The sequence below is a fragment of the Arvicanthis niloticus genome, chromosome 4 (genome assembly GCF_011762505.2).
Source record: "Arvicanthis niloticus isolate mArvNil1 chromosome 4, mArvNil1.pat.X, whole genome shotgun sequence".
Taxonomy (NCBI): domain Eukaryota; kingdom Metazoa; phylum Chordata; class Mammalia; order Rodentia; family Muridae; genus Arvicanthis; species Arvicanthis niloticus.
This window is the reverse complement of record NC_047661.1, coordinates 6,847,579-6,870,741: the sequence shown is the minus strand read 5'-3', so window position 1 is coordinate 6,870,741 and position 23,163 is coordinate 6,847,579. Positions and strand designations below refer to the sequence as shown.

At 40.1% G+C, this 23,163-nt stretch overlaps 1 protein-coding gene across 3 annotated transcripts in view; it reads left to right on the top strand.

The window, feature by feature from the left end:
- The window catches only part of Gyg1 (glycogenin 1), a 37,928-nt gene that overhangs the window by 13,949 nt on the left and 816 nt on the right, over positions 1 to 23,163 (top strand). For 2 of the 3 annotated variants that reach the window (XM_034501191.2, XM_076932183.1), the window contains exons 5-7: positions 3,503 to 3,629; positions 20,607 to 20,826; positions 22,902 to 22,952. In XM_034501191.2, coding sequence (XP_034357082.1) covers positions 3,503 to 3,629; positions 20,607 to 20,826; positions 22,902 to 22,952 — 398 coding nt within the window. The remainder of the gene's footprint in view (positions 1 to 3,502; positions 3,630 to 20,606; positions 20,827 to 22,901; positions 22,953 to 23,163) is intronic. The other variant, XM_034501189.2, reaches the window with a different exon arrangement.

Here is a 23,163-nt window from a genome sequence, read left to right as displayed (position 1 = left end):
GGTTGAATTTGCACATGAGAAGTTCTAGTCAGGCCCCTGTGGGATTCAGTTTTTGTTGATAATTTATATACATAGTCAATATTCATTTTAAGCATTTTCTGAGGTCTCATAATGTTCCATACAATGATAGTCGAAGGACTGAGGATGGACCTCAGTGGTAGAATGTTTTTCCGGCAAGCACAAAGTTCTGGGTTCCATCCGTAGGTCTGCCAACAAACAAAACCAGTGCTCCAGACAAGTGGTTTTCTAAAAACCAAAATAAGAGCTACTGCTTATATTCTCTGGAGATACATATGTAGTAAGACAATTGTGAATTTTATTTATGATTATGTAACTTAATTGTTACCCATGAGGGTAGGTACAACGACATGGAATGGGTGTGCTCTCACAGAGATTATGGAGCACAGTTGGCAACATCCATGCTCCCAAACTGGATGTGTATCGTTCTGTTAATATGTTCTATCATCTACATGTATACTTTTCTGTAGATAACAAGAACACACAAAGAATGCTTAGGACGGTCTTAGGACAATTCTCATTCCTCCTGCTTTGTATTCATATTTTTGAATTACAAAAATAAGGAAAAATGAGAGAGAAACATCTATAGCACCAATGCCCTCAGATAGTGTTACTTTCATTTTTATTCTTATGTGCTTATATGCATGTATGCAGCTATGTGTCTTTGTAATACACAGTGGACAGATGGTCTCTATGTTGGTTTTAATAGCATAATAGCTATAACTATAAATAACTATATATGATTAGCACGTTCATCCACTCCATGACATCATGTTATTTTAGCTCCTCTGCTGTGGAGGTTCTTGAATATCTTGAAGGACTTTGCATTTGTTCATGAACAGGAAATAGTTTTTTCTATATTTATGACATTGTGTCATCTAGGAGGATGACAATGATAAGCAAAAAAAAAACCAGCCAAAATCTTTGTCCTTGTGTAACTTAAAATCAAAGTGACCAACACTTTCTTACTGCATTTTGCATTTTATTACATAGACCCTTTTTAACTTTTATGTTCTTTATATTTTACTCTGCATTATTTTTATTTTGAGTGAATTGTAGATTCACATGGTGCTATAAGAAATAACAGAGATTCTTTATAGCTCTCATCCACCTCTCTCAGTGACAACACCCTATGGTATAATACAAAAATAAGAAACTTCACATTGATTCAGTCCACCAAGATTATTCTGATTTCATCAATTTTATTTATGTGCTGATTTGTCTGTCTGTATGGATGTGAGCTATTCCATTTTATTGCGTGTATACTTTGTTGTGACTACTACCATGTCAAGATCAGAACAGGCCCCTCATGATACACTTTACAGCCTCAGCTTCCTGTCTTCTCTCTCCTGTTCTCGGCAGCCACAAGTATGTCCTCTATGGTTTTGTCACTCCAAGGAGTTTATATAAATGGAATCATTCTGGTTTTTACTCAGCAGTATTTCTCTTGAGATTGATCCAAGTCCTGTGCATCAGCAGTTTCTCCTTTGTTCTGAGTGACTTTCTAATTATGGTTATATTTATGTGCCTGTTAAATGACATCTGGGTTGTTTCTAGTTCTGCCCTTTAATAATAATAAAAAAAGCTATTATGACCATTTCCTCAGTCTTTGTTTTAATAATTATGTAGAAAGGAAAATTAGTAAGACTGTAGACCCTGTCCTTGGTCGTCAGTATCTGTATCATTCATACTGATGATCATTAGGAAAATCAAAGTAAATCTCAGAATGGGATAGTGTTTGAGTTTTACTATTTTATGCCTCAGAATATATGTTGATCTATACAGATAAGACAATCTTTTGTATTGATCTTTCATTGTAGAGTTTAGGGGTGCTATTGCATGGCAGAGATTTATTTCTTAGTTCTAGAGACTAGGAAGGCCAAAATCAAGATGAAGGCATATTGTCTATAGGAAGCTATCATTCTGCTCCCCCACACCATCTTTTGCTGTAACCTGAGATCATGGATGAAGAGCCTCCTAGACCACTCAGTTATGACACAAATGCAATCTTGAATCTATTCTCCTCTTGAAGATTAGTGTTTTGATGTTATATTTGGGTATCATAACCAGTGACTTTATTGTATCCTTGAAATAGTGAAGCTTATTCTATTCCATTTCTGATTTTCATTTCAGTTGTTCATTGAGGAATCGCACCTGTCAGAGGCTCCTCAAACAGATGGCTTTTTCCACACAGATGTTCACTCCATGAATGCCATTCATCTGTCAGTTGGATGGATGGTACTTGGAAAGAATAGGATGTATGCATTAGGGACCAGGCACATTTGGATATTAAATACAAAGCTCCAATCTTACTATTTTTCTTAAAGTTACTCAAATATCCATAGTTTTGAAATCTTCTGGCCCAAAGGAAACCAAACAGCACAGATAGACTATTGATTGGACTCTTTGAATGGTGAAAAAGAGTACCGGATATTGACACAAAGCAGACCCAGGACAGGATTGAAATATGTGGGTGTCAGAAGTATACTCATTTGCTCCATCACCTCACCACACACACAGTAGCCTACGTGTCTCTCCATACCACACACACAGGCTCCATGGGTCTCCTATGTCACACACACACACACGCCATGTGTCTACTCAAGATTCTGACTCAAGTGTGTTTTCTGAACTCTCAGAGGCTAAAATAGAAAACTCCTGTTTCTTAAATGTTTATTTAAGACTTAGGTCAGGTGCTTAGCTTTTTAGATTTGTTTGTTTGTCTTTCCCGCTTTGTTTCAGTTTGTTTTTGAGGCAGGATCTTACTTGATAGCCTAGACTGGCCAGGAATTCCCTGTGTGGCCCAGGCAGGCAGACCTGAAACTCATAGCAATCCTTCTACCTTACCTTCCCCAATTGGGGAATTATAGGCAAAGAGCTGAGAATACAGGCAAAAGCCACTATACCCAGCTTATTTTCCTGTAAAATGAATAGTATGTCTTCACTTTCCAAGAAAGACTTGGAGTACAGGCCCCTAAGGGTACTTTACTTCTTCGTGGATAACCTTAGCCATAGACATGACTGGCTAGTACTTATACCAGGTCAGCAGCACACCCCTGATGATTTGTCATGTGCTGGCTAAGGTGTGCTGAGTGTGTGCTATTTCTGCCCTGTCCAGATCCCTTCTGAGCTCATCTCTCCTGAATTTGTCAAGTGCTCCCCAGTAGACCTCAGGTCTTAGCTCATTCGTAGATCTGCCTGGGAAACTTCCTCTGAGCCATTCCCATGAATCCCTCTAACACTTGTCCTTTTTGCTTCTGTACCCTCACCCAACTGTGATCATTTTTATTGACTTTAACTTGTTAGTATCTGCATCAGCTATCACATTTCAGATCCTTGTGAAGACAGTGACCATGTATGACTTGAAATTTAATACTTAAAACAGAATTAGTATATGTTTTAAGCTACCCATATATTTCTATAAAATTCCTGAATTGCCTTAGAGGTTTATAAACCATAATTCTGTTTGTGTGTTTCCTTTCAGGTGGGGACCAGGGCCTACTGAATACGTATTTTAGTGGCTGGGCAACGACAGATATCACAAAACACCTGCCATTTGTGTATAACCTGAGCAGCATCTCAATATACTCCTACCTCCCAGCATTTAAAGCGTAAGTACAAACAATTTAACTGCCATTGGTTATGGTAAAGGTAGGGGAGTGGGCTTTCACTCCATCATCTTTGGAAGAAAATAATAGTTGGGTGCTTTTGAGGAAAGCTTGCTCTTGTAAAAACCTGGCTGCAGTTTTGAGAGGCTTGATGTTATCTCCTGCTCTATACTTAAAATAGCCCAGAGACATTTTTCTGCCTTCTGGAACAGATTCCTCTCTGTTTCTGGGTTAAACCACCACACTGGCTTCTGAGCTTTGGTCTTCCCTCCTCCTCTTCTCCCTCTTCCTCTTCCTCTCCCTCTTCCTCTTCCTCTTCCTCTTCCTCTTCCTCCCCTCCCCCTCCCCCTCCCCCCTCCCCCTCCCCCTCCCCCTCCCCCTTTCCCTTCCTCTTCTTCTTCTTCTTCCTCATCCTCCTCATTCACAAAGGATGTTGCCAGTTCTGTCCATGGCTTTTGTGGTTACTTAGAGCAAGCAGTAGCATGCTGTTGTGGTTAAGAGGGGGACTTGCAACAGACTACACTCCACTCACATCCTGAAGTTGCTGCTTACCAGTTCTTGATGCTGGACCAAAGCCTGAGATGTTCTGCCTCTGTGTCTTCATGGGTTTATTGTAGGCACTGAGAACTGTAACAGTAAAACAATTAAGAATCTGGCCGGCACTGAGCACTAAATGAAAGTCCATCACTTAGTTCCATTTTAGAAACTTGTGTTACCTCATTGCAACTTATCAAACTGTGAAGACCTGAGACCTGTTCTTTAGCTTCTGAATCATTTGTGTTCAACTGAGATGGTTCAGACTTCTTGGGCAGTGGCCTAGCTGTCAGGGTGATGCTAGTAAGGCCCTTTTGGGAGTTGATCTACTCTCATGTTGCTGTGTGGCGTATGCATTCCTGCATGATCTCTCATGTTTCATTATGCAAAGTCCTCTCTGTGCAACCCCGCATCACAGTAATGAACATATCTAGATTTTTGTGGCAGCGATATTTCCTTTTCAGTGCTTTTTGGAGCAAACTCTGTGACGGTCACAGAGTTTGCCCATCCCCAGATAAGGCTTTTAAGTATCTTGTGGTTTTTTTCCCTAAGTGTTTTCTTGGCACACCTCTGACATAGCGTCTATTCTTTTGCCCTTCAACAGTAAGACAGGCAAGCTCTTACACTACTATTCTGAGTAAAGCAAATAGAATAGGGTTGACATCATCAAGAACATGAATACTGTTTTTCATTCCTCAGTCTTTGGGATTGTAAAACCCAATCTGTCTTGTCATGCTCTTGTGGATCTGGGTTATTTTGATCCTTTGACTCATAACTAACCCCGCCAGCTTGAACAGTGTCCTACAGATCATGATAGCTTGACCCCCTAGAGATGAATTCGTCTATAGTAAAGCAGTTGCTATAATCCAACTAACTAAATGAGTGTAACAAGCAAGAACCATGTGAGAGCAAAAAAAAAAAAATTGAATGGCCCAACAGGGTACTGAGTTCTTCTGAGCAGGTATTTTGGAGTGAGCGTAGTGGGCGTCACAAATCTCATGTTGTCTATTTAGCTTCAGTTCCTGAACATGATGAACTCAGTGCTCATGAAGCTTCTGTTTCCATGTGGCTTAGTTTAATCTGCTTTCCATCTTATGTGCCAACACCAGACACACCCCACCTCTCTGGACAGCTTGGTTGGCTTGAGCATTGCTTGTGTTTTTTAACACAGAAGAAGCAGGGAGAGATGTCTTAGTGCTGCGAAAGAAGGACTTCCTTGCTAGAGCATTGGTCCCTATCTCCAAAGAGCCCTGCTGTTGCATGTGCTCTAAATAAAGTTCCCAAAGTTTGAGATCGAAATGATCATAATGGCCAGGGTAATTTCTTCTTCCTAGTGCAGCAAATGATGCTAGCTTTGGCAAGATCCTTGCTTTGTTGCCATTTCTATAGAGTAAATGGCACATTGAGGAAATCTGGATCAGTTCCATTGATCACTGATCATGCAACCTGCAGGATGACACGTTTATGCTACCCTCTGGTAGCTTGCCCTCAGTGGGGCCAGCTCTTTATTTCTTTGATATGACTGCTCAAAGCCAAACCTTATTTCCCCCCATTTCTGCTTATTTAAGAATCCTGAAACCAGATTCGAGAATTCATTTTCCCTTCCCTCTGCCAGAAAATGTTTTTGTTTTTTCTTCTAGAGACCTAGTTTTATAGAAACTCCCTCTGTTTTCTTACACTGGGAAAAGGATGAGAATATGTAGGTAGTTCCATTTCTTTTATGTTTTATGTTAATGTATCAATGTCAGAATCATTTTTTAGACTAAATTAACCTGTCCTGCACCACCAAAGTTTTCTACACAGAGGCCTATAAATTAAAGTCTATATTGTGTTCAGAATAGCCTGGTGATCTCTAGGGCTGAGCAGCTCTGGTACATGCTGCCTCCCATGGGTGGCCGTGGTATATGGCATGTAGGAGAGGCTGAAGAATGGTTAAAGCAATGAATGAAAGAATGGAGATTTTGTCTTAAGACTTCACATAACCATTTGCTAAGATATATTTCTAAAGCCTTTAGTTGTTTCCAAATGTTGTTCACAGAAGCCATTCAAAAATAGACACATGTACATGCACCCATAAACACACACATACACACTGCAGACATGTATGCATGCATACTTAGTGTGCACCCATATACATTTAAAACATATACTATTACATGCAGTTTCAACTAAGATGGCCTCATGGGAGTTAACGTGTATTTGAGCCATGAAGTTAAGTCTAATGCCCTCCTAGGAGGTATGTCAGCTTGGAGAGGTGTTCCAGAATGGACAAAAAGGGGTGAAAGGAGTGAGCTCCCACAAGCAGGACCTTGCTGAAGATTAACAGCTCAATTGGAGAGGGGCTCATGGAAGGAAAAAAACAAGATTAAGTAGAGGACTATCCCTTCTCAAAGATCTTAAACCCTTAGGCTGCATTTGTTCATAAGTTTCTTTCATTTGTGCTATGCATGATTTTATTAAATTCAGTTGTCATTGTTTAAAAATTAGTGGTTGACTTCCAGTACCACAGTATAAAAATTAATTTCACATAAAACCTAGTCTTCCAACTTCCTTTGAAAAATCAAAGGAATATGTTGAATATGACCAGTAGGTTTGTAGAGTGTGAGTGTTGCTTTTTATGAGGTAAGAAGGACTTTGGAGATAGATAATAGGTGTATAAAACTTGGGAAGTATGTATTAACTAACATCCTAGTGAGGCTGTGAAATGATAAGCTGATATAAAAGGATTCCTCCAACTGTACATCAGGCATTTCTACTACCCCTTTATTGCTCAGGCAGCATACACCATTGCAATAGAAGGGATGCAAAGGATGCAAGTGCTGGGAAACAGGAAAAAGGAGGCTTTGCAATGCCGCCATCGAGACACCATAGAGCCGCTGCACTCATGGACTCACAGAAGCTGTGCTGTCTCACACTGAGACTGCACAAGGCAGGCCTGCCTAGTGTCAGCCAGGGTTAGGGAAAAGGTGGAACTATTGGCTACTGATAGACTCCGTTAAGAGGGAGCCATTGTTTTCAGATGTATACTCCATGCTGAGGTGCTAGGATAGCTTCAAATCCATGAGCACAAAAATGGCACCAATCAAACTCAGTGGGTCAACCCACAAGCATAACAAAAGCCATGACTGTAGCCATTAGTAAGGAAGGGGCGGATATAGAGAAGGGAGACAAATAAGAGACAGTAGTGTGTGAGAGCATACATACATCTATGGAATAAGGCCATATATACATCTATGGAATTGCCAGAGTCAATTTTAAATAAGTCAGACATTCAGGAGATAGGTCTGAATGAGACAAAACTACTAAAGCTGCTAGCAAATAATATTTATAGCCACTAAACAAGATGTTGTAACCAATGGACTGCTTACTGGTAGAAGATTCCTGAAGACTGAGTCTGGGGAGAAGGGGTAATAGACCCAGAAGAGAAAGGTACAAGGAGACCCAGAGAAGCGATGGTATTGTGGAAAGCCACACAATGAAAATGTTCCCAGGAGAAAGGAACACTTCATCTGATTGGAGTGCTCTTAAAGTGCTATTAAAGTAGATAAAAGGACAACTTTAAGATGGTACAGAATGTAGAATGAGTGACTTCAGCAAGTATACATGCAGTAGAGTGATGAAGGAGAAAACTGGCTGAAGCATGCCTAAGAGCACAGAGGTTGTAAGTGTACACAGCTTTCCCAGATGCCTGCTTCTAAAAGGAACAGGAAGCAGCTGGCAGCTGAGTGGAAAAGAAAGCAGATGTTACATGTTTCTAGCAATAGGAATGGATGTGAAGGGATGCCATCAATAAAGCAGAGTAGAGCCGAGAGTGATGCCTTTGATAGGATGAAAAGGAAGAAATCCAGTGTACACATGGAGAGGTTGTGCACAGAGAAGAGGCAGGACAGTTCATCCTCAGAAACATGGAGGAAACAGGTGTGTAGTACAGGTATAGATATTGGCACGTGGGTGCAAGCTCCATTTTGATGGTGAGCAGTCGGATGGTAGAGGCAGAGAATGACCTGCTACACCAGGAGTCCTCCTCTTAACATTCTGAGACTTTGTGGAGAAATGCTAGCCTGGCAGGCAATGTAATTGTGTAGGCCCAATCGGCACTATAGAGTGCCGATGCTCTGACTTCTGAATACTATTGAGAGGGTTCACTTGCAAGGATGGAAAACAGTATGGCATGTTGTTTGTAGCTATGGAACAGTTGTATCTGGGGACAGGACAGGAATGCTTCTGTGTTTCACATTCCTACCTCACTTGGTACACAACTCCCTCTGCAGGATTAACCATATCTCATAGGCATTTGAGTTTGTGACTTTTTAAAAACATTTGTACTAGGTCGGGCTGGCCTTGAACCCACTATGTAACTCATGCTGTCCTCAAACTTATAACAGTCCTCTTACCTCAGCTCCTCACTCCCAAATGCTAAGAGTTGAGGCATGAGCCGTCATGCCAGGCTCCTGACAGAGTGTGGATGGATGAGAGATGTACATTTTGCTGAGGAGAGACATATTCCTCACTAGTGGGAAGAGCTGATGTGAAGCTGTCACAACATGTGTGAATCTGAACAGGCATGAGTGAGTGGTGATGAAACAAAGAGCATGCGCAATTTGGGGGTGAGCAAGAGGATGGCTGGTGCCTTGGGCACATTTCCAGAGAAGTACCATGCAAGTACTGCTTTCTCTTTCATAGTATCTCATATAACATTGCATATTAAAAAGCTGACTGATTAAATTGCTTCTGGGTGTATTGCCCTAGATTAGTTCCTTTCTATTCTCAACAAGTTTGCAGCCTCATCTGTCACTAACCACTGAACTAGCCATAGGATGTCCATCTGATCTTGTGGTAACATCAGGTCACAGGGATTATTTCAACAGCTAACATAAGCAGTGTTGTTGCTGGCTTCAGTTCAAACTATGTCTTGTGATCTGGATGATGACTCCTTAGAGATTCTATCAAGTTAAAATTAGAATACCTATTTTAAGAAATATATGCAAGCTGATACAAATCCCCTTACTGGGTCAGAATAAATGGCTCTTGATAATTTAGAAACAATTGAACCAATCTTTTTTAAATTCCTGGCTGGTGATTTTGTGGACAAACCCAGGATATGCCAGGTAACCTCCTCATTATTCTTGTAAGCTGGAGTCAATTGAGTGTTATGCCCCTTTGAAGCCACTGGTGGTTTTTTTGTTTGTTTGTTTGTCTGTTGCTTTCTGCCAGGTGATATACATTCTACCTAGTTGCTGCCTTAGGGGGGAAATGTAAAGTGTCCACCCACACTAGTATTTAGGCTGAAATTATTTGTTCATTTATCTGTTTGTATGTTTACAATGCTAAGGCTTGAGCCCAGAACTACACACATGCCAAGTACCCTGCTGAATGAAATTTTCATACCCCTAAAAGTCTTGAAAGGCTGAAAGCATTTTCCTTTTACTTAAGATCTTACTCTTAATTCATTTTTGTATCATTCTTTTTGATTTTTACAAATGAGCAAAGGGTGAAATTTTTTTTGCATTTTTAAGACTTTTTTTATTGATTCTTTGTGAGTTTCACATCATGCAACTCATCCCACTCATCTCCCTGTCCCCTCATATCTGCCCTCCTCCCTCGCAACCTCTCCCTCCCCTAAAAATAAAAACATACAAACAAAAAAAAAAAGCCAAACAACAAAAAAAAGCATAAAAAATCTTGTCATGGAAGCTGTTGTGTGTCATGGTGTGTCTCACAGTGTCTTAGGGTTTTACTGATGTGAACAGACACCATGACAAAGGCAACTCTTATAAGGACAACATTTAATGGGACTGACTTACAGGTTCAGAGGTTCAGTCCATTATCAAGGTGGAAACATGGCAGCATCCAGGCAGGCATGGTGCAGAAGGAGCTAAGTGTTCTACATCTTCATCTGAAGGCTGCTAGGAGAATACTCACTTCCAAACAGCTAGGATGAGGGTCTTACAGCCTACACTCACAGTGACACACCTACTTCAACAAGGCCACACCTACTCCAACAAGGCCACATCTCTTAATAGTGCCACTTCCTGGGCGGGACATATATAAACCATCACACACAGTATATCTTGTCTACACATCTTCACTTGCAAGTGTTCATTGCAAGGAGTCATTGGTCTGGTTCAAGGTCTCTGACTTCTGTTGGATCCTTACTGGGACTCCTCCCAGTTATTCTGTTGTCATTCTGTCTCATAGAGATCTTGCAGCTTTGGATCAGCAGACCCGGCCCTTTCATGAACTCAGAGAGTTCACAGATAATGTAGATTTTGGGGTAGGCCAACTCAAAGCCCTGTTTCTGGGCCTTGCTAATCGCTGCACTGATCAGCCTGCCAGATCTCTTGCATCCACACCACCATGGCACCAGGACAAGCTCTCCAGCCCTGTTCCAGCTAGGTCACCCAATGCTGCTGCAGGAAGCAGAATCAGCTCTCCTGTTCTCATGCCCTCAGGGCCAACTCACTTGTACCTCTAAAGCCAGCTCCATTGTGCTGCCCAGTCCATGTGCTGGGCCCACTCTCCTAAGTACTATAGCCAGTGAAGGACTGGACCAGATCTCCTACTCTCACATACTCAGGGCCAACTCACCCAAGTACTGCAGGTGGTGAGGGGTAAGCATCACCCCTGTGCCCATTCTGCCTGATGGCAGACAGTGGCAAGGTCAGATCTCCCATACTCACAACCTCAGCCTACTCCACCAAATGCTACTGCTGTTGAGAGGAGGTGGGGCCAGCTCTCCAGAGTGCTATAACAGTGAGAGGTAGCATCAGTTCTGTGTAGCCTTTGGATATCCACATGGTCCCCAGGAGGCTGTCCAGACCAGGGATATCCCCATGGTCTCTAGTAGTAATATGAGCCACAGACAGCAACACCAACCCCTGCGCCTGCATGGCCAAAGACCCAGACATGGACGTCAGTGGTAATATGGACTGGAACTTTACCATGCCCTCAGGTGGCAGGGCTGACTACTCATCCCCACCCTATCATCTCCAGTTCCATCTGTCTTCATAATGCTCAAACCATTCTGCTTCTCTTTCTCTCATGCCTGGCCACCACGTACTTGCACATTGTAGTGGTGGCTTCCATCCCAGGCTAGCCACATGGCCGACCAGCCTTCACTGCATGGCATAGCAGCAAGTAGGACTCTAGGTGTCTAAGCCTGCCCATGTGACATGGCAGTGGGTGGGTCTCTGAATATCTTCCTCCTCCTGGACTGAATTTTGCTGCATTGCAATGGTGGCATACAGGCCTCTGTGTATCTACAGCTTACCCATGCCATGCAGTAGAGGGCAGGACTCTCTGGGCATCTTTCCCCACCAGTACTCCACAGCATAGCTAGGAAATAATTTTTAAGTCATTTCCTCATGTTTGTAATGTAGATGTAAAAAGTCTGAAACTTGACTCCAAATGAACTGAAACCTTGGACACAAAAAAAATAGCCTAGTGTTTGAGACCTTCTGCTCATCATTTTTCTATATAAGACTATCGGATAAATCCTTTAGCCTCCTGCTGTTTTGCTATGCAGCTAGAATACTGTGATATAAGTGAAGGCACACCTTAACTTTTGTGACCAGTGTGGGGCCCAGATAGTACTCCTCACACTGCGATAGCCCTACACGATTTGGAAGATTGTTCTCTGCCATTGACTACTTTACATAAAACCGGCAAGTTTGTCTTCATTGCTATTCCTGAGTGCAGTCTGTTTCCTTCTTAGCACTGACTTCTCACTCCCTTTGCCTCTGTCACCCAGGAGCCCTTCGGCTGGCCCAGACCAACCACCTATGTTTAGTGATCAATGCAGGTGCCAGCTCTAACATGTCTTCTTTCTCTTGTTCTCCACCACTATCCATTTCTATAACTATTATATGTGTGGCAGTTTAACTACTAAAGTATGTAAGAGTCCTCAGTCCTTACTGCACAGAAATGAGAGTGGCCAGAGCCTCAGCTGAAACCAGCAGCAGCTTCTGCCTGGTTGCTGCATGGCCAACCTTACATCATTCTTCTTTCTTCTGTGCTTTTCCTCAGTCTGCAGGAGCTACTACCTGTCTTCCCTTAAGTAGTCTGCCCCAATTAGCATTTTAAGAAAGCTACACAAACCCTTTGTTGTGTTTTGTTGCAGAAATCTGGTTATGGTGCCATGCTATTTTCCACAATCCTACTCATCTTCATCTAAGAAATTCTTTACCTTAGGTCAAAAAGAGCAATTCTACCCACATCTCAGACTTCTTATAGCAGTCGTTCCCAACCTGTGGGTCAACTCCTTGGGTAGTTGAACAGCCTTTTCACAGTGGTCACATATCAAATATTTACATTATGATTCATAGAAGTAGCAAACTTATAGTTGGGGGACACCATAATGTGACAAACAGTATCTACCTTAAACAAGCGTATTAAGCAATTTAGGACTGCTTTATCTATAAAACAACTATCCACTGGATTTAATATTTTTGCCTCTCTCTCAGTTAGAATAGAATAAGTAAAGGTATTTTGAAGGAAGAGGATCCTTAATTACAAAAGGTAATAGTGATCTAGCTAATGAGTATTGGAAACAGGCATTCACGAATGTAGATCCCAAAGCCGGGGCCGCAATGAATTGTAGGCCTGTGGCTATCTGCAAATGCCATTGCTGTTGACATTCCAGAGGAAGACCTTGGGCCCAGGGAGGTTGTGGGGAGGTCCTGAAGATGAGATGCACATTCTTGCCCACAGCAGAGGACCAGTCTGTGCAGATGAGTTGGATCATTTTGTCCTTTTCCTACATGCAGCTTGAAGTCCAAGTTTGCAGTCTGAAGTCCCAGGTACAAGAGAGCATTGATGATTGATTCCCTGCACATTCTATGCATTGTTCTCTGTGGACCTGAGATACACCATCTACTTCCTCTTCTTATTTTCCTTTTTTTCCTCAAATTTTGTATGAACTTTATCCTTCTAACAACAGTGTTTAGACTCTTGGTACTATGGAATTTTCCTATTGGTTACTTCTATTACAGAATCCTTGACTACACTTGATGTAGTCCCTTTTCTGCTTAGACTGGCTGTCCATAGGTGGAGATTACTAGATGCCACTCATCAAACAATGCCTGATCATCCCAAGCATGTCTTTACAGAATAGCTCATCCCAGCCTGGGTTAGTCACAGCCTGTTCATTCACTAGTCATGTGATTTATCCTTTGACAAATTCTTTAACTTTAAGCCTTGCTCCCTCTCCCAACATAGTTGTTTTAGAGACTAAATGAGGTACACAATGCAAATGCTAAACATAGCATAGGGTGTGTGCTTCAAAATGTGTCAGCTGACTCCTGATAGCTTACATCTGTGAGCTGTCAGGACACAGGAAAAGATAGCTACTCCCAAATGTTTCTGTGTATTTTAATTATCCTTGTCATTATGCTATGACAGTATGGCATTTATATAAGATATAGGCTAATAAAAATGTAAATATCAGTATATAAATATGTAGGTTGAGCATTAGTGTTTGCCTAATACAGGAGATAAAAATGAAGCTGTGACTTCAAGCAGGAAAGTTGCATCAGGACAGGTGAATGTCTAAGACCTGTGTTTCCGTATGTGCACTATTTTTCATAATTTGGAGTGCTAGGATGAGGCTGTGCCTGTCACCACCTCTGCAACACACAAACATACACACAAGATCTCTGAGACAGAATCCCTCACCATCCCTGGAACATGTGAAAATGATGACTTGAATCCTGCCCCGCTTTCTCGGGCACCACCCCATTCTTACTTTCTACATAAAGCCTGTTTTGAAAACCTACCTTGCAATTCCCATAACCCTAATCTCATCATGGCCGTAGTGGCCCTGACTTGCTTTATTCCACTGATAATTTTTATGTGACCCTTCTTCCTTCACAGACAAAGGCTTCTTGTGGATACACAGCTAACATAGTGCCTGAGACATAATAGGTACCTAGTTAGGTCATTAGGATTTCTATCTGCTTAAGTACAGAGAGTGGGGAAGATGGATGGAATGGAAGACAAAGACTCTATGTATAAAATACAGAGCATGGGATACCATACACCCATTTTAAAAGAAACATGGGGTAGACTAAACAAACCTTAAAGAGGAGCTTTCTTTCCCAGCTTTATTTTTCCTCCAAGATCACAGGATGGTTAAGCTCTGACCTCAAGCAAACTTGTATATCTCTGCCACTTAACAGCTGTATGACCTTGAATAATTCAGTCTCTTTTGCTTCAACTAGCATGTTAATTGAAGCCTACCCAATGGGATTATTATTCCTAACCACATCCTTATAAAATCTGGACCTATCTCAAACATTACAAATTAAATTGGGAAGCAGGAAATGTTACCCAAATGATCTATGCTATTTTCTCTGTACATCTCACTCAAATATGTTGACTATATATTGGAAAAATCCACTAAGTCTAACTCTTGTACACAGGACGTGTGCCCCAGGTTCTGGCTATGGCAGTCACACATGCTTGTGTCCATAAGTACTCACATCACACCTGCTATCTGACTGTTGGTGTTTGGTACAGATAATCAGATGTCATCCATATAAGCTTGAAGTTACAACCTACTGTCTGAAACTTCTGCCCTCCAGCACTGACTTGTAGTGCCTTCTTTCCCTCTGAATTCCCAAGCACTCACTCAGAATATTTTCTAGTTCCATCCATTTGCCTATGAATTTCATGAATTCATTGTGTTTATTAACTGAGTAGTACTCCACTGTGTAAATATACATTTTCTGTATCCATTCCTCTGTTGAAGGACATGTGAGTTCTTTTCAGCTTGTGGCTATTATAAATACCGCTGCTATGAACATAGTGGTACATGGGTCCTTGTTAAATGTTGGAGCATCTTTTGGCTATATGCCCAGGAGTGGTATCACTGGATCTTCAAGTAATACTATGTCAAATTTTCTGAGGAACCGCCAGACTGATTTCCAGAGTGGTTGTACCAGCTTAAATTGCCACCAACATTGGAGGAGTGTCCCTCTTACTCCACATCCTTGCCAGCATCTGTTATCACCTGAGTTTTTGTTCTTAGCTATTCTGACTGGTGTGAGGTAGAATCTCAGGCTTGTTTTGATTTGCATTTCTCTGATGACTAAGAATGTTGAACCATTCTTTAAGTGATTCTCAGCCATTCGAGATTCCTCGGTCAAGAATTCTCTATTTAGCTTTGTATTCCACTTTTTAATAGGATTGATTGGTTCTCTGAAGTCTGCCTTCTTGAGTTCTTTGTATATTTTGGATATTAGCCCTCTATCAGATATAGGGTTGGTAAATAAATATTTTTCCTAATCTATGGGTTGCTGTTTCGTCCTATTGACAGTGTCCCTTGCTTTACAAAAGCTTTGTAATTTTATGAGGTCCCATTTGTCAATTGCTGCTTTTAAAGCATAAGATAGGTATGGATCAGTTTGCATTCTTCTACATGAAGACCACCAGTTGAACTAGCACTCTTTGTTGAAAATGCAGGTTTTTTTCCACTGAATACTTTTAGCTTCTTTGTCAAAAATCAAGTGACAATAGGTGTGTGGGTTCATTTCTGGGTCTTCAAGTCTATTTCATTGATCTACTTCCCTGTTCCTGTGTCAATACCATGCAGTTTTTATCACTATTGCTCTGTACTATAGCTTGAGGTCAGGGATGGTGATTCACCCAGAAGTATTTTTTATTGTTGAGAATAGTTTTCGATATCCTAGATTTTTTGTTATTCCAAATGAATTTTAGAATTGATCTTTTTAAGTCTATGAAGAATTGAGTTGGAATTTTGATGAGGATTGCATTGAATCTGTAGATTTCTTTGGTAATATGGCTATTTTTACTATATTAATCCTGGCAATCAATGAGTATGGGAGATCTTTCCACCTTCTGAGATCTTCTTCAATTTCTTTCTTCAGATACTTGAAGTTCTTGTCATACAGGTCTGTCACTTGCTTAGTTAGATTCACACCAAGGTATTTTATATTATTTGTGACTATTGTAAAGGGTGTTGCTTCCCTAATTTTTTTTCTCAGCCTGCTTATCCAGAGGACTGATTTGTTTGAATTAATTTGTATCCAGTCACTTTGTTGAAGTTGTTTATCAGCTGTAAGAGCTCCCTGGTAAAATTTTTTGGGTTGCGTATGTGTACTATCATATCATCTGCAAATAGTGATATCTTGACTTCCTCCTTCCCAATTTATATCCCTTTGATCTCATTTTGTTGTTTAAGTACTCTGACTAGAACTTCAAGTACTATTTTGAATAGGTAGGGAGAGAGTGAGCAGCCTTATCTAGTCCCTGATTTTAGTGGGATTGCTTTGAGTTTCTCCCCCATGTAGTTTGATGTTGACTATTGGTTTGCTGTATATTGGTTTTATTATATTTAGATATGTACCTTGAATTCCTGATATCGCCAATATTTTTAACATGAATGGATATTGTATTATATCAAAGGCTTTTTCCACATCCAATGAGATGATCATGTGGTTTTCTCTTTGATTTTGTTTATATAGTGGATTACATTGATAGATTTCTTCTGTATATTGAACTCTGCCTGCATCCCTGGGATAAAGCCTACTTGATTATGGTGGATGATCATTTTAATTTGTTCTTGGATTCAGTTTGCAAGAATTTTATTGAGTACTTTTGCATCAATATATATAAAGGAAATTGGTCTGTATTTCTCTTCTTTGTTGGGCCTTTGTGTGGTTTTGGTATCAGTGTAACTGTGGCTTCATAGAAAGAATTGGGTAGTGTTCCTTCTGTTTCTATTTTGTGGAATAGTTTGAAGAGTATTAGTATTAGGTCTTCTTTGAAGGTCTGATAGAATTCTGCACCAAAACCATCTGTCCCTGGGCTTTTTTTGGTTGGGAGGCTTTTAATGACTGCACCTATTTCCTTGTGTGTTATGAGGCTTTTTAGATGGTTTATCTGATCCTGATTTAACTTTGGTACCTGGTGTCTGTCTAAATAATCATCCATTTCATCCAGGTTTTTTAATTTTGTTGAGTATAGACTTTTGTAGTAGGATCTGATTATTTTTTGAATTTCCTCGATTCCCTTGTTATATCTCCCTTTTCATTCCTGATTTTATTAATTTGAGTGCTGTCTCTGTGCCCTCTGCTTAGTCTGGCTAAGGGTTTATCTATCTTGTTGATTTTCTCAAAGAACCAGCTTCTGGTTTTGTTGATATTTTGTATAGTTCTTCTTGTTTCTACTTGGTTGATTTCAGCCCTGAGTTTGATTATTTCCTGCTTTCTACTCCTCTTGGGTATATCTGCTTCTTTTTGTTCTAGAGCTTTCAGGTGTTCTGTTAAGCTGCTAGTGTATGCTCTCTCCAGTTTGTTTTTGGAGGCACTCAGAGCTATGAGTTTTCCTCTTAGCACTGCTTTCATTGTTCCCCATACGTTTGGGTATGTTGTGCCTTCATTTTTATTGAATTCTAAAAAGTCTTCAATTTCTTTCTGAATTTCTTGCCTGACCAAGTTATCATTGAGTAGATAGTTGTTCAGCTTCCACGTGTATGTGGGCTTTCTGTTGTTTTGGGAGCTATTGAAGACTAGTCTTAGTCCGTGGTGGTCCAATAGAATACATGGGATTAATTCAATGTTCTTGTATCTGTTGAGGTTTCTTTTGTGTCTGAGTATACAGTCAATTTTTGAGAAGGTACTATGAGATACTGAAAAGGCATATTCTTTTGCTTTAGGGTGAAATGTTCTGTAGATATCTGTTAAATCCATTTGGTTCATAACTTCTTTTAGTTTCACTGTGTCTCTGTTTAATTTGTGTTTCCATGATCTGCCCATGGGTGAGAGTGTGGTGTCGAAATCGCCTACTATTATTGTGTGAGGTCAGTGTGTGTTTTGAGCTTTAGTAGCATTTCTTTTACAAATGTTGGCGCCCTTTCATTTGGAGCATAGATGTTCAGAATTGAGAATTCATCCTAGTGGATTTTTTCTTTGATAAGTATGTAGTGGCCTTGCCCACCTTTTTTCATAACTTTTGGCTGAAAGTCTATTTTGTTGGATATTAGGATGGCTACTCCAGCTTATTTCCATTTGCTTGGAAATTTTTTTTTCCATCCTCTTACTTTGTTGGAATGTCTGTCTTTGTCACTGAGGTGCGTTTCCTGTATGCAGCAAAATGCTGGATCCTGTTTACTTATCCAGTCTGTTAGCCTATGTCTTTTTATTGGGGAATTGAGTCCATTGATGCTGAGAGATATTAGGGACCAATGATTCTTATTTCCTGTTATTTTTGTTGTTAGAGTTGGAATTATGTTAGTTATGTTTCTCTTCTATTGGGTTTGTTGTGAAAAGATTAGTTTCTTGCTTTTTCTTGGGTGTAATTTTTTTCCTTGTGTTGGACTTTTCCTTCATGAAATGAGAGTTTATATCTGACTCTTGTTTTAAGAGTGTGTATCCAGGACTTGCTGTGGGAGAACTGGGTTCTGATATTGTCAAGTCAAAATGGTTTCTGAAGCTTATATTCTTGTGCTTGTCTCTCACCATCTGGTTATCTCTGGTGTTATCTGGCCTCCCTATCTCTGACAGGAGCCTGTCCTTCCTGTGATCCTGTGATGCTGGGAAGTCTAGCTGCAAATGAACTGTGGGCTGTGTGAGATTGTGGCACCAGGGCTCTACTCCTGGCCACCACTGGTGGGAACCTAGGTCTCTGGCTGAACAAGGAATCTGCTTCCCCAGTATTCCTGGTCTCAGGATAGGTTTAAGGTCTCTCCTGTGAAGCTACATGTGTCTGAATACCTGGTGGTGTCAAGTTGCACCTGGTGTATGTGCTATGTGGGATCTGGTCCAGCACCGGGTCTCTGCTTTTAGCTGGTATAGGTGGGAACTGGAAAGTTCCTGAAAGGTTAAAAGTTGTCCTGTTTTAAATAATTAGATTTACTCATTTTATTTTGTCTTTTGACTACATGTATGAGTATCACTTGCATGCTTGATGTCAAATGAGGTCAGAAGAAGACATCAGATTTCTTGGAATTGTAACTACAGATGGTTTGTAAACCACCATGTGGGTGCTGGAAATTGGATTCAGACCCTCTGCAAAAGCAATAAGTGCTCTTAACCATTGAGCCGTCTCTCCTAATCCCTATTGTTTGTTTTTAAATTCATAGACTGTCAAGCTAATAAATGACCAGGCTTAGCTTTTATGCATTTAAATGTATCATTTGTTGTGAAATTTGGTGTGTATTATGAAACAATTGGGTAAAAACAAAAGCAAACAACAAAAAACAAATTGCAGTGTAAGGCTGGAGAGGTGGCTAAGCTGGTAAAGCTTGCTGTGTAAGCAATGCTGTCCTGAGTCTAGCTCTCCTGCATTCACATAAAAAGCCAGGGGCAGGAGGTATCTGTAACTCTAGTGCCCAGCTGAATTAAAAATCAAACAGAACACAAGAACAATCCTGAATGTTCCCCTCTGGTCTCTGCACATACAGGCACACATGTGCACACACCCACATGATTTTACACATGTATCATATACAAGATAAAATGGGGTTTAATTTTTCATATGTCTGTGTATATGTGTGTGGGGGAAGTACTACAAGTGAGTGAAGTGTCCTCAGGAGCCCATGGAGGTCACTAGACCCCATTGGACTGTATGTGTTGCAGGCTGCCCAGTGTGGGTACTAGGAACTGAACTCAGGTCCTCTCCAAGAGCAGCACATGCTTTTAACTTGACCCCTCTCTCTCACCACCGTTTTTAAATACTTGCCACTGAAGAAATATTACAACATACTAGGGTGACTCTCGACAGTAATATGCTATATATTTCAAAATACGGGAAGGATTTTCAAACTTTTCACCAAAATGTAGTGACAGAGTCTTCAGGAAATACTTGAGTACATTGATCTAATTATGCACTGTATATGCATATCAAAGCATTACATTCCTGACAAGCAAGAATTTATTACTTAATATCCTCACAGGCCAGAAGAGACAGTTTTATTCCATTCCTAGTTGGAACTGGAGCCAGGCCACAGACTTTAGACAGATATCCTATGTAACTAGCAGGCTATAGACAGCATGGTTCTGCTGGCAGGAGTTTCAACTTCTCAGAAAGAGTAAACATAAACAAGCAAGTTGACAAGGCAATCAAGTCCTAAGGGCATGTTTCGTATGAGGTAGAAGTGCACCCTCTCTGTGGAGAAAAGGAGGAGTGTACATTTACTGTTCAGTAACCTCATCTAACAAGGCTGTGGACTGCTTCTAGTTTGACTAGCAGCAATGCAGCAGCTGTGACATTGTAATGACTACCACTGGACAAATACATCTCTTTAAAATGGGTGCCTAAGGGATTAATTAGCTCCTAGGAGTAGAACATGAGCATTTTCTAAATGTCTCTTATTTTTAGTGTAGTTTTCTTTCCAACTGCTACCACAGGATGGAAGATGCCTAACTGAAGCTTGACAGGAAAAGGTGCTCAGAATCTACTCAGCCTTTCTACCTGTTCAATTGGCAGGTTTGGTAAAAATGCCAAAGTTGTGCACTTCCTGGGACGAACCAAGCCATGGAATTACACTTACAATCCCCAAACAAAAAGTGTCAAATGTGAATCCCAGGACCCAACTGTGAGTCACCCAGAGTTTCTGAACCTGTGGTGGGACACCTTCACCACCAACGTCTTACCCCTGCTCCAACACCATGGCCTTGTCAAAGATGCTGGCTCCTATCTAATGATGGTAAGTTCTGTTCGGTTTTACTCTTATTTCAGGAAATTTAGTGCTGTATTTTTACTGATTATATTTTGCTGATATACTGATATAATTTGGTAATTCTTATTAGTGTTTTAAATAGAGGTAGGACTATATGGGGAAAAACTCCATCTTAGAGCTGGAAAGTGATACCACCACAGAAACAAAAGTAGATTGTGTGGCAACTTTCATTAAACCTGAGAATATATGTTGTTGGAATTCTATAAACTCATACACTGAAACTATAGAATTCTTTGCTGATTACTCATAAAAATGATGCTTAGATGATTCTTAATATTGTAAATCCACATAAAGAGAGTACATAGGCTAGGCATTTAGCCTTGTGGGGAAATGCTTACCCAGTATGGTCAAGCCCTGCCTTTCATCTCCAGCACTGGCTGGGAGGGGTAGAGGGAATGTCACACTTAAGGTTTAGAAACATCAAACCTTTAAATATATCTTGTATTTTCCATATGCTTAGAAAATGAAGTTTCTGTTAAAAAAACATAATAGGAATACATAATACACAATAAATACTGTAGGAATATCCTGTTTTATTCTCCTAAGATCTTGAAATAATCCCTTTGTGGGAGGGAGATGACACTGTAAATTTTATAATAACAACCTTCATTAGCATATTTTCTGATTTTAAAGGTACTTTTCTGAGGTTTGTTCTTCATGATGAATTGGAAGATGAAGAAGAATGTTATTTTACATATTAAGATACACACAACAAAAACAATGAGTACATGATGAGGTAGTACTCAATATAGGCATAAGAAAGGGATAAATAGCATATTCTTCTTAATCAGTACTGTGTGTATTACATACCTATTCACAGCAGTGCCTACCAACATAGGAAGTCCTTACCTGCCTCAAACAACTAGTCCATTCAACTAAGTAGTTGTTACTATCACCTCTTTATAGAGAAATTATAAGGCTTAGAAGTCATGGAATTTTACTCATGTAAAAGGTTACAGTAACAACTAGGACTGAAACCTATGTCTGAAACACTATAATCTTTACAAAAATTTGATCTCTAGAGCCTGTAATTAAGTATAGCATTTTATGGCTGAAGGGAGAATTTTATAATTAAATACTCATCTATTTTGTTAGCCCCATACCAGGCTTGACCTCTCTCTTAGGGGCATGCACTGGAGTAAACTCTAGTTACTGTACTGTGATGACCCTGTCTTTAACACCTATGTTGCAAGTAGAAGGCAAAGACGGCTGATGTGATATGCATACTCCTTGCTTTGCCTGAACTCTGACCTTGTTCTGAGCTTAAACTCCTTGGCGCTTCAGTACATGAATTGATAGTTGTTCACATGATAAAAAACCCTGTACCTAAACTTCTTGGAGTTTCGGTACATTTAAATGTTCATTTACAGTTTTACACATCAGTGAAATCTCTTTACCAAAACTCTTGGGGGTTTCAATATACTTACAATTATAATATGTATGCCAGTAAAACCAAGTACAAAAAAAAAAGTTCCACCATTTTTTTTCCTTTAAAAAGCATTACTTGTTTTTAGTCATTTTTCTTTCTCTACTAAGATTTTCAGCACCAACTCAGCTTAGAGTTTTTAATTGACAGCACAGGTTGTCGTTTATGGTACACTTGGCTGATTGCCTAGACAACTGCAAGAATCTAGTTTAAGGCAGAGTAGATTTGCTGCATGTACCATTCTTTCCACAACACATAAGCTGAAAATTATAAACCAAGAAAAGGTGAAGATGGGAAACAGTTGTCTAAAACCAAGCAGATTATCAGAAGCTGCAAAAATAGATGCTACTTGCAAGCCAAATGATCTTGGACAGAAAAAGTTTGGTACAGCCTCAAACCACTTAGCTTTCTTTCATATAACAATGACTTGAGTGTTCTCTCTCTCTCTCTCTCTCTCTCTCTCTCTCTCTGGGTAAGTTCTTTATGAAGCACAGTATCTGAGGAATCATTTTGTTTAAGTTCTCAACCTTTCCAAGCCCACATGGATCAAGAATTTATCATGAAATTTGTGTTCCCTTGTCCATCCATCTTACACTTTCTACTGAACTGTTTGCAGCTTTCAGACTTGGTCTATACACTGGCTTTCTCTTGTGGCTTCTGTAGAAAGGTATGCAGAACTTAAACATTAACCCTAATTATCTTGTTCTCCCAATGTTTTCACTGAGTCAAGAAGTCTTCATTTTTTAGCGGAAAAAAAAAATCATATTGCCCTTGTATTCTTGTCTTTTGTTTGTTTGTTTCATGTAATGCTTTTCAGTTTTTGCATGATGATTCATTTTGGCTTTTCTCACATTCTGTTTATTGCATTCTTTAAGTTC